Raw genomic sequence first — 12373 nt, 5'->3', positions numbered from 1 at the left:
AACAGTGAGCACACAGTCTCTCCTCTCTGGGCAGCCAGGACTGTTTATACCTGCCGGTCTCTACGGCCAGGCTGTGGTCACTGAGTCTGTACTTGGTCAGGATCTGTCTCTGCTTTCTATCTCTGACAGTCAGGAGATATTCCTCTAATTTATACTCTGTTTTTAGGGCCCGATAGCATTCCAGTTTGTTTTGAGTTTGGATTTCTTTTTGCCAGTGTTCCAGATAATCACTCTGACTGTGTTTGGTGATTTGCCTGATGTTGAGTTTGGGTGGTAAAGCAGTGCTGGGCTGAGGCTGCTGTCTATTAGTATCTGTTAGAGGGTTAATAAGCCTCAAGACCAGCTGACTGAGGGAGCTCTTTTCAGGGTTCAGTTCTTGGGTCTGTAACGCCCTAAATTGCAGCGTGTCACTGGGACTCGTCTTCAGGTGCATCCAGAAATTTAGAGCTCGTTTTTGGATGTTGATGATCAGAGGAAATCGGCCTAATTCTGCCCTGCATGCGTTGGTTGGAGTTTTTCTCTGGACTTTTAGGATCATTCTACAGAATTCTGCATGCAGGACTTCTGTTGGATGCTTGTCCCATCTAGTGTAGCTGTGCTGACTGAGTGGACCCCATACCTCACTCCCGTACAGCGCAATGGGCTGGATCACACTGTCGAATACTTTACACCAGATTGGAATGGGAATGTCAATATTGAAGAATTTTCTCCTGATGGCGTACATTGCTCTGTGAGCTTTATCTTTTAGTGCATTCACTGCCGAACTGAAACTCCCGGATGCAGTAATGATGAGGCCGAGGTAAGTGTACTGCATCGTGTGCTCTAGGGCGGTGCTGCCCAGACTGAACTGGTATCTGTGTTCCTGACATCTGGGCTTCTTTTGGAAGATCATAACTTTGGTCTTTTTCAGGTTTACTGCCAGGGCCCAGTTCTGGCAGTACTGCTCCAGCAGGTCCAGGTGCTGCTGTAGCCCCTGTGCAGTGGGAGACAGCAGCACCAGGTCGTCTGCGTAGAGCAGGAACTTCACCTCCCCGTCCTGCAGAGTGAGACCAGGAGCTGCAGACTGTTCCAGCTGCACCGCTAACTCATTAATGTAGATATTAAAGAGTGTTGGACTCAGACTGCAGCCCTGTCTCACTCCTCTTTTCTGAGTGAAAAATTCTGTATGTTTGTCTCCAATTCTTACTCTACATTTGTTTTCCAAATACATCGATTTAATGATGTCATAAACTTTACCCCCTACACCGCTCTCCAGAAGTTTATAATATAGTCCTTTGTGCCAAATAGAATCGAATGCCTTCTTAAAATCTACAAAACAGGCAAAGATTTTTCCATTTTTGGTTTGATGTACGTGTTGGTTAATTAGGGTGTGTAGGGTGTAAATGTGGTCTGTAGTTCTGTGATTTGGAAGGAAGCCAATCTGATTCTTGCTCAGGACATCGTGTTCGGTAAGGAAAGACAGAATTCTGTTATTTAAAATGTTGTTAAACACTTTCCCCAGATTACTGCTCACACAGATGCCTCTGAAATTGTTGGGATCTGATTTGTCTCCACTCTTATGGATTGGGGTAATGAGTCCTTGACTCCAGATGTCAGGAAAACAGCCTGAACTCAGGACGAGGTTGAATAATTTGAGCATTGCTCTCTGCAGATCAGGAGTGCTGTTTTTAAGCATCTCGTTCCTGATGCTGTCAGGACCACAGGCTTTTTTAGATTTTAATGATTTAAGTTTTTGAGCCAATTCTACCTGTGTAATTGGATAATCGAGAGGATTTTGGTTGTCTTTAATTGCACATTCAAATGACTGTAATTTTTGTGTGATCAGATTGTAATTGGAATTTAGATCTTTCTCTGAGATTTCTTTGTACAGATTTTCAAAATGATTTTTCCACATTTCACTATTTTGTGTGGGTATTTCCTGTGATTTTGTTTTGCTCAAGTTATTCCACATCTCCCAGAACTGGTTGTGTTCAATAGAATCTTCTATGTCTCTCAGAGTTTTGTTTGTATAGTTTAGTTTTTTGGTTCTGATTGAGTGTTTATATTGTTTAAGAGTATCAAAATATTTTTTTCTCAGGTCCTGATCTTCTGGTTGTCTGTGTTTTAGATTTGATAATTTTCTTAATTCTTTTCGAATTGATTGGCACTCGTAATCATACCATTTTTCCTTTTTCATTTTTTTGCCTGGTTTCCGTTTAATTTTTTGGAGTTCAGCCATAGAAGATGCTATGTGAAAAATGCTGTTAATTTCACTCACAGCATGATTTACACTTTGCTTATTGTTTTCAAAATCTGTGTTAATAAAGTTAGTGATTTTGTTAGATACATTAACTGATTGAAGTGCATGGATGAATTTGTCTGCACTATCTGGAGCCCATCTGTAGGTCCTGTGGACTCTCTCTCTCTCTCTCTCTCTCTCTCTCTCTCACACACACACACACACACACACACACACACACACACACACACACACACACACACACACACACACACACCAAAACCAGATGACTTTGACTGTCTAATTTTGCAATAACAGAATGCGACCGAGTGAGGGAGCCCTCGCGCACGGCACTAGCCTCTTATTTTTAAATTTTAACGGTCACTGTTCTGGGCGGGAGGAGTGTGACAATGGCGCTGAGGCAGCTCTCAACTGAGGAGCTGATAAAAAAGTTGGTGGACGCAGGAGTCGAAATAACAGCAGAAGAGGTTCAGAGGTAAGTGCTTTGTAATCTTATTAAGTGTTTTAACGTGACTTTTCTTTCGAAAAAAGTAAGTTATATTAGAGCTGTTAGCTAGCTAGCAGAGCTAATGCTAATAAACCAACATGCTAGCTGGCTAATTAGGTAACGCTAGCGTTAGCTATAATAGTAGTAACATTACTTAGTGAAAATGTAGCTAGAGGAGGACTTATGTTTAGTTAGTCTCTTTAATACTATTAAAATATGTTTGGAAAATTATATATTTTCAAAGTATATTTAGGTCTGCTTGTTGCAGCTACATGCAAGCAAGCATTCGAATGATGCTAAGTGACTATTGAGTGCGGGAAGAGCTTGTCTCTGGCAAGTTCACTGAAACCTAGGCTTGCATAACAGTGCTTTCATTACTAATGGCAGGCATTTCCTTTAACCTCTTAACACGCCCTGGCCCGCCGGCGGGCCAGAAAAATATGATATTTAATATCTGGCTATGTTTATGAATAGTCATAGGTTCAATGTAGACACCCAATAGACACCCAATATACCATTTTAAAGCTTAGAATCTCTGCTTTTCGGTTATCTAGCCTATTTTGCTGCATCTCATTTCAGAAAATAAACATCTAGAGCGAAATATGACTTGGTTTTGAAAATATGAAATCATAATTTTCATATTTCCGTTTTTCGTACGTCCATATTTGATGGAATGCGGTCATGTTATACACCGAACCGTCTGGCTCTCCGGATTCTGTGCTCCGTTTTACTGTATGGTGTACGGTTCCCGAATTAGAGCCAAAAGAGCGCGTGGCTGCGCGTTTCCATAGATAAAAGCTGCATCTGATATGCTGCAGGGACACAGCAGACATTTAACTACTCATTTAAATAGAAGGCTAAGTTACTTAAGAGCTATCAGTTAATGTAACTTACTAAAGTTAAAGTATTTTTACAGTGAATGTTAGATGAAGGTGATCGATGTCTGTATTTATCTCAATGTTTTAATAATGGTGATATTAATTTAGTGGTATATCGATATGTATTATTTATAAAAAAAATTTCACTGCATCCAAGCAGAGCTGTGAACACGATCAGCCTCAGTAGCTGGGCAACGTCAGTGCGTGATGAGGTATTCACACAGGCACCCTGCCAGATAGGATAGGCTAGGCTAGGCTAGGCTCCGCTCCCCCGGCCGGGCCCCTGTCGGCCCGGCCCCGCTCGCCTCGTCTTGGCCCAGGAGGAGAACTAAGGTCAGGGGAGTGCTAGATAACTTTAGTGGCAGGATAGCTAACGTACACTGTGAGCTAGCTAACTGGAAGGTCCCAATACGTTTTGACTAAGACAAAAAAAAAAAAATAAATTAGGTAAAAACCAAACCTGCTTGCTTTAAAAGTTTGTTTTTGTGGGGTTTTATGTTGTCAAGCATACTTATATATAAAGTTACTTTATAATGGTTTTATTATTATTATTATTATTATTATTATTATTATTATCATCATCATCATTATCATCATAATCAGTAGTAGAAGTAGTAGTAGCAGTGGTGTTAGTGGTAGTATTAGTATTTTAAACATCATCTCTACAATTTAATTGATAATTTCCTCTTTTTTCATATGTGTAGGAAGCTATAAAATTACATGTTATGTTGGCTCTATCCTGCATCACAATGAAACAGAATTGAAAATAATTATTTTCTCCCAATTAAATTATGACTACATTTTGGGGTCTTAAATTATTTTTTGAGGTCTTCAAAAGCATTTAATAGTAGATAGTATGTAGATAGATGGCTCTGTTCTGGAACACAATCAGGAAAAAAATGTATAACAAATGAGAAAAGGTTAAGTTTTACAGGTTCACAATAAATTATTTTCAGCCGTAGTAATTATGCCTACAAGTTTGGGTCTTAAACTATATTTATTGAGGTCTTAAAATTGTCCTAACCTTTAAGCATTAAATTTGACTTTGACGTTTTCCTTTTCACAGTTTATATTTGTCGTGTCGTTTTTTTTTTTTTTTTTTTTTTCAGAAAATGATGTGGATGGAGAGACAGTTGACTGTGGACTTACAGAAGCCATGATTGCTTATCTCTTTGATAAGTCTTTCAAAAAACAATTAAAATTTAGAGATTTTGTGTCTCAACACAAGAAGGTAATTCTTTCTTTGGATGATATCACACCAGATGTAGAAAACCTGACTCAAATTGAAAGGTAATCCATTTTTAAATTAAATGTACATAGTTTTTCTGAAATGTATTCACTGTCTGTTTGTCAGTGGTAATCACCTCTGCTCCTGAAGATCCACCTTCATGCACACTTTAGTTCCAACCCTATTGAATCATCTCCATCTTATTGAATCAAAGAGTGCCTCCAGAAGTGCTTGATTATTTGGGTGTAAATTTAAACATGCTGCAAGGTAGATCTGAAAGAGTAGACTTGGTGTCCCCTGCTTTGTTTTTGATTGGGTCATCCATCAAACAATAAAAAAAAGAAAAACAGCATCTGTTTCTCCTGTTGGCACAATGTTTCTTGTGCAGTTTGAGGTTGACTGTCTTTCTATACTAGTTTTTGTTTTTGTTTTACAGAAAGGAGCCAGTTTGCCAAAGACTGCCTGCTGTGATGTCCATTCCGTGTTTTCCAAAAGATGTCCAAAGCCGCCTGGATGCCAAAGAGAGTTGTCAGAAGGTCCCAAGAGATCGTAACAAAATTATTAGGACACTCTATGAAATGATGGCACAGTACACAATGTAAGTTCTAGTCTCTGTAGTTCTGTGGATGATTATCTAATCATAGCTTGTTTATGATGTATAGGTATTTTAAATGTACAAACTTGAAACTATCTTAAATATATAAACTTCTGATGTCATGTTAAATAGTGCTGTTGACCAAGTAATGCTCAGTCATATATAAACGTTTGACACCCTGGGCCAAATTACAAGTTCATAAGTAACACTTCTTATCATTTATTTGCTAAGATCATTTATTTGCTAAAAAAAAATATATATATATATATATATAGGTTCTGCACAGGCCACAGGTTTTGCATTCTTGCCTAGTAAATTAATTAATCAAATAAACAGTAATTTTGCATGCAGTTAGGCATACGTGTCTTTTTAAAGTATGTTTAGTAATTTTTACTACAAAACATGTAATTTGTTTAATAAGCAATTGGCCAGGGGTGTGTTTTACAAAGCGGGAAAACTCATTAAGCAAGGTAACTTCAGGCCGAAGATGAGAATTGTCCAAAGCAAATGTGCCTCAGCTCTTTGAATTTGAGCTTAGGTTATCATAAGAAGTGCCAAAATGTTTTAATATTATACATAGGATTTTGTGAGATTTGCAGAATTACTGGACAAATGATTTTGTTGCTCTTGGTGTGCAGGTATCCTACCAATGCAGAGTATGTTCAGGTTGCCAAAGCTTTGATTGTGAAGTACCCTTTCTTGAAGGATGTTGAGGGGAATGGTTATGTAAGTTTGCATTTTTATTTATTTATTTACAAAATAGTTAGTTCTGTTCACAGAAGTATCTGATGTAATATTGTTAATTTGGTGTGTAATATTAGATTTATTGGTGGTGGTGTTGCAATTGCTGAAAGTACGCATGTTTTGACTTGTTCATCAAAAGCATACCTGGCATATGTCACTTAAGAGGAAGTTCAAGGCAGAACGGGCGCCACTTCTCAACGACACCGAGGTCAAAAAGTTTAAAGAGAAGTTTCACCAAGCAAGGAAGTCAACAGATGGACCTGAAACTTTGCATGTCAAGCGTACTAAGACATTTGTGGTAAGTATCTCTTAGGCAAAGGAAAAATGTAAGTATTTACTTTTTGGTTATGAAATGATTACTTGTGTCTCTGATAAAGGAATCATGCATTGTTGGAGAGGATGCTACATCTGTTGAGGCCCATGTCAAGGCATTGCATGAACAGTACAGGAAGACACAACCTGATTTGGTGATCGTGAAGGACCGCATGAAAAAGACATTTGCATGGCGTCGTCGAGAAATATCAGAGGGAATGACCATTACAAACATCTTGATGAAATACCCGTTCTTAAGAACATCCTCAGGGGTAAGTGTAATAAAGTAATTGGAACTAACGATGTATAGCCATTATATGTGCCTAATGTTACTGTTGGTGGCAAGTGATGAACCAACATTGTATCTTTTTAATAAGGCTACATCTATTCTAGGTTTTTTATTTTTCAAAACTAATTTATAGGCCTGGGTGATGGGGAGATTTAATTGGTTATCGAGGATGACCACCAATATTTAACTTGCAACAATCACACATGCTGTGTGGGGTGATGAATTCTGCTGCTTTTGAATTTTATAAAATGTACTGAAATGGAAAGCACGGATACAGAGGCTACAGAAAGTAGAGACGTAATGACTCACGTCTCGCACAATATTTAGATGTAACCAATTATCCAATTTTTTTTAATTCGGGAAAATCCTGAAAATTAATCATTGTCACACGGCCTGCTGTATTAATCACTAAACTTTATTGCAACACTATAGTAATTTATTATATATATTTTTTTTCTTTTTGCCTATTTTCCTCCTTAGTTGTATGACGAGGTTGATGCCATCCATCCTTTGACGGTGAACATTTGTCGTCGCTTCAACGAGGGATTTACAGCTTTACTCCCTAATTTGCTGAAACTTGTCAAGGGGACGTTGCCACTAAAAAAACTGTATGTGGAGGCGAGAGAGGAAGCTCTGGCTGAGGACCTTCCAGGTTGTGATTTTTGACCCAAATGTAGAATTATTACATCAGTGGGTGGCTTTTGTCCTCGTGCTGAGTTCTTATTAAAGCACTTTTGTTCTTCACATAACAGGCATTGACTTCAGGGGTGGACTTGTTTTTTTGCCATCCATCTTCAGGGAGAACATTGACCACCTCATTTCACTTGGAGAGGTAAGAAAATGTTGCCACATACCAACATTCAAGGTCAAGGCTGTCTTTTTGTGTAAGCCTCACTAGCAGCATGACATAAGTGCTGTGCTGCATTACAGCTATTTATAGGTGTCAGGAATATTAAATCATATATATATATATATATACATATATATATATATATATATATATACATATATATATATATATATATATATGTATATATATACATATATATACATATATATATATATATATATATATGTATATATATATATATATATACATATATATATATATACATATATATATATATATATACATATATATATATATATATATATATATATATATATATATATATATATATATATATATATATATATATATATATATATGAGAATGATAACAGTAATTAGCTGAGTGGAGATGACCACAGAAAGAAAAGATACTGATTTGTATCAATGTTTTTTTTTTTCTCTACTGTTTATCTGTAGGGTGAACCTGCCACACCGTATCCTACAATTCAGCTGAAAGACAAGGATTGGAAAACTGCCATTTCTAGACGAAGTCAGAGTGTGGTGAAGGTTGATGGAGTTGAGGTGTGCACTTGTGCTGCAGTAGATGAGGCCTTCATCACAACCTTTTGTATGTATTTCACCTTCAACATTGCATACCCTCCACGGCTGAGAAATACCATGACATTTCTCCAGAGGTGCATTCTACACATCAAGGAGGAAGGAGACAAGCCATTGCCAGTAACTGTGACACGAGTGATGAATCTTCTGTAGATCTATGGCTCCACTGCACCAATGCCCAAAATGCCCACGTAGAACTTTCACCCTTGTAAAGCTTATACAACACATTGGACTTGTACATGCACACAAAGCTCACTTTAGCATTACTTGTGGTATAAATGATTGCTGTTCTACTTTTTCCAAGTACCATTCTTACAGAAGACACGTGTACAGAAAACACAAACACAGTGTTTTTCCTTCCCCTGGGAGCAACGAAGAAGTTAATGAAGAATCAGTAGTGGAACAAGACAACACTTTTGATGCAGATTTAACCCAGCAGTCTACCCCACCAAGTATTGATAAACTGCTTGAAAATTTAAGGGAGAACCTTTTTGGCTTTATTCTAAAATGCAGGGAAAAAAACCACCTTCCTCTGTCAGTTCAACAAGATATTGTTCATGATTTAAACTTTTTATTTTGTTTTTTTAAAGAGAACTATGACTTATTCATCTCTTATCATCTTGAAAAAAATGGCTTCCCTATTTCAGAGTGCCCTGAACTTCAGCAAGTTTTATCCACCCCTGATTTCTTTGACAAAGCTTGTGATGTAATTCGTTCTCCACACATGATTAAAGAACACTGTAAATCTAAAATGGATATGACAGAACCCTTTAACTATGAACTAAGAAATGCTTCTGGAAACAAAATTGGCACTTTTTCTTATGTACCCATTGCAGAGGTATTGAAAAAATATTGTTCTCTTGAAGATGTCTGGGAAGAGATTGTTGCAGATGCTCATAAAATTAGAGACGATCAGATTTTGTTGGACTACACTGATGGAGTTTATTTTAAAGAACATTCATATTTTAAAGACCACCCACAGGCTCTAAGACTTCATTTTTATGAAGATGAATTTGAAATTGTTAACCCTTTAGGCTCTAAGAGAAGCAAGTACAAGATGTGTGCATTTTATTATAGTGTTGGCAATGTCAGTGCAAGGTATCGCTCGAAACTCAGTCACATACATTTAGCTTTGCTTGTTCGCTGTTCTCATCTAAAAGAGTGTGGGCTTGATGTTATACTCCAACCAGTGGTAGATGACCTAAAAAAGCTCTCAACTGAAGGGTTCGTCCTAAATGTTAACGGACACGAGTGCAGAATTAATGCTGCCCTGGCAACATTTTCATGTGATAACCTGTCTGCTCACATGATAGGTGGGTTTACAATGTCTTTTAACAGTGGCAGAATTTGTCGGTACTGCATGGCCTCTTATTCTGAGATGAAACAAAAATTCCGGGAGGAAAGTTTTGTTCTTAGGACAGCAGAAGTGCACAGGTATCACCTTGAGTGTGTAGAAAATGATCCAGCAAGTGCTGCTTTGTACGGTGTACATGGTACTTGTAAATTTGATATGCTAGATTACTTTGATGTCACAAGCTGTCTTCCTCCTGATATCATGCATGATTTGCTAGAAGGAGTGCTGCCTCTTGTAATGAAATTGGTCATTTGTGAAGCTCATAAACAAAAGCACATAACCATACAGGAGATAAATAATGAGCTCAAAAGCATGACCATTGGAAAAAATGACAGGGCAAACAAGCCAGTGCTTCTCTCTGAAAAACTACTTCGAAATTCTGCCATTGTTGGGTCAGCCAGTCAAAAGTGGTGTCTATTCAGATTGCTGCCTTTCTTGATGGCAGACCATGTTCCACCTGATTGTCCATACTGGCGTGTGTTCAAACTGTGTGCTGAAATCACAGATGTAGTTATGGCTCCTACAGTGAGAAAAGATGAACTTGCTGTTCTGGAATTTGTTGTACAAGAATTTCTGACTGAGATGACAAATGTTTTTGGGAACGTTTTAACTCCCAAATGTCATTTTTTAACACATTATCCCAGACTTATGCTAATGTTTGGTCCTCTTCGTGCTTTGTGGTGTATGAGGTTTGAAAGCAAACACCAATATTTTAAGAACATTGCTAGCACATGTAAAAATTTCAGAAACATAACCTCAACTTTGAGCAACCGTCATCAGATGAAACAGTGCTGGGAGTTTTCCTCTAAAGGGCTACTATGTGATTTTGAGGAGACGCTCAGCAAAAGTGTAAGCACACCCTTTTCATCTCTACCAGCAGAGCTACAGAAGGCTCTTATTTGCAATGATGCTCTGAGGGATGTTCAGTTTCAAGACAAGGTACTTCAACGTGTATCTTGTGTGTCAGTGAACAATGTTAAATATTCCCTTGGCGATGTATTTGTAATAGGCCATCTGCACACTGAAATGATTCCATTGTTCTGGAAGGTGAAGTACATACTAAACATTGACACTTTGTGGGTTATGTGTGGTAAAATATTGGTTCCAGTGTCATTCGATGGTCATTTCCATGCATATCGTGTCACACTTGACAAAGATTGGACTTTACAAATTCCAGGAAAGGAATTGGATCATCAAGCTCTTGACACGTATTCTGTTGATGATAATCTTTTCGTTTCAATGAAATATTTAGTCTAAAACGTGAATTCAGAATTGAATGTTTTTTTTTTGTTTTGTTTGTTTTTTAAAGGAGAACTCCGGTGTAAAACATGATTTAAAAAGTACCTATCTTTGAGTAGCACATCTCCGTTCTCCCACAGCGTTCAGAGATCCAGAAATTAACAGTTTGTCATTTTTGTCAACAGTTTGTCAGACATTGTCATGTTCATTTAAAAAATGCTGGCCTTTTTGTAGAAATTCCCATGATCTAAACATTGGTGTTTTTATATGGTTGTTGATGCCATGTACAGTTCTATACCATTTGCTGTTTTTTAGATGCTTGTAGTGGTTATGTAATCATTTATTAAATTGCAGTTGGGCTGAATTTGCAATGGTTGTGTTGCTTAAAGCCCTTTTGAAATGATAATCTGCGTACTACTAAATAAAAAGCATTGAACAACATTAATGTGTGTGGTCTGGTACATTTCGGTACCTATAGGGTCCAAAATAGCTTGTCGCTGGGGTGGTACCTCTAAAAGTACATTTTGGGACCTCTTGAAAAGGGTACAATTTTGTACCCTAGTCTTAAGGTACATTTTAGTCTCTTGGGGTACAGAATAGTACCTTAAATGGTACAAAAATATGGGTACAAAAAAGGACTTAAACTAAAAGGTACACTATTGTACCGCAATAAGGTACAGCCCCAGCGACAAGCCTTTGTACTCTTTTAAGTACAAATCTGTACTTCTATTTCTTAGAGTGTACACAACTCAGATACCTATTTTATTTCACAAGAAATATGGATTTTGTATTCAATATTTAATAACGTTGACTTGAATAAAGATCAGATTACAAGTATGTATATTTATGAAGAAGACTTTTCCCTTTTTTAATAATTTATTAAAGTTTGGATGAAGGGGATTGGTGTGGTCCTGCTCTTGTAATAATTTGTCTCATGAGTTTTTGTAGACGTCTGAGTACTTGGCAGTTGAGGCACGGACCATGAACATAGTTCGCTATGCTTCTGGATTCTTGTCGAGCCTGTATCAGATGGTAGTGGTTGCTGTGTTCTGCTCACGCAACTTATAATGTGATTTATTGTGTGTGATTGTGCTTAGGTAAGTGTGTTGTTGCCATAGTTAAAGGAAGTGAGCTTAGATTAAGGAGGGATTCTATGTGTTCATAGGTTATTTTTTGGTAGGTCTGTTACTTGGCAGTTGAGGCAATGGACCATGAACATAGTGTTAGGCTGTGCTTCTGGATTCTTGTCGAGCCAGTATCAGATTGTGGTGGTTTTGCTATTGTTGTTAGTTGAGTGAGTAGTAGATCCTGGCTGAGCCCTATGCATAACCCCAGCTGTTAGGTGCAGGATTTGTCAATTTCCTGTATTATATTACATGATTAAATATCATATGGAAATGAGATGGAGATCTCAAACAACATATCCTAGAGATCAGTGCAGCATTCTTTAGCTGCCTTAGCAAAAGGCAGACTCAAAATGAGCCATATCATGTTCTAATGCACATTTATTTGTATGTATTTTTTGTGTTTGTTAGCTAAGTTAGCCTTTAGTTTCTGTT

The 12373-nt window shown here is 37.5% G+C and overlaps 2 protein-coding genes across 5 annotated transcripts in view; one reads left to right on the top strand and one right to left on the bottom strand.

The window, feature by feature from the left end:
* Window positions 1–12373, bottom strand: part of gramd1bb (GRAM domain containing 1Bb) — a 291298-nt gene that overhangs the window by 247129 nt on the left and 31796 nt on the right. The window lies entirely within an intron of this gene.
* Window positions 4718–8838, top strand: LOC111191166 (uncharacterized). The gene is made up of 8 exons (XM_049483733.1): window positions 4718–4894; window positions 5269–5430; window positions 6066–6153; window positions 6311–6469; window positions 6549–6755; window positions 7253–7424; window positions 7525–7604; window positions 8081–8838. The coding sequence occupies exons 1-8, from the start codon at window positions 4761–4763 to the stop codon at window positions 8372–8374; spliced, it is 1296 nt and encodes a 431-aa protein (XP_049339690.1). The 5' UTR covers window positions 4718–4760; the 3' UTR covers window positions 8375–8838.

This window comes from Astyanax mexicanus, chromosome 9, assembly GCF_023375975.1.
Source record: "Astyanax mexicanus isolate ESR-SI-001 chromosome 9, AstMex3_surface, whole genome shotgun sequence".
NCBI classification, from domain to species: domain Eukaryota; kingdom Metazoa; phylum Chordata; class Actinopteri; order Characiformes; family Acestrorhamphidae; genus Astyanax; species Astyanax mexicanus.
Note: the sequence above shows the minus strand (reverse complement) of the source record. Positions and strands in the feature narration are given on the sequence as shown.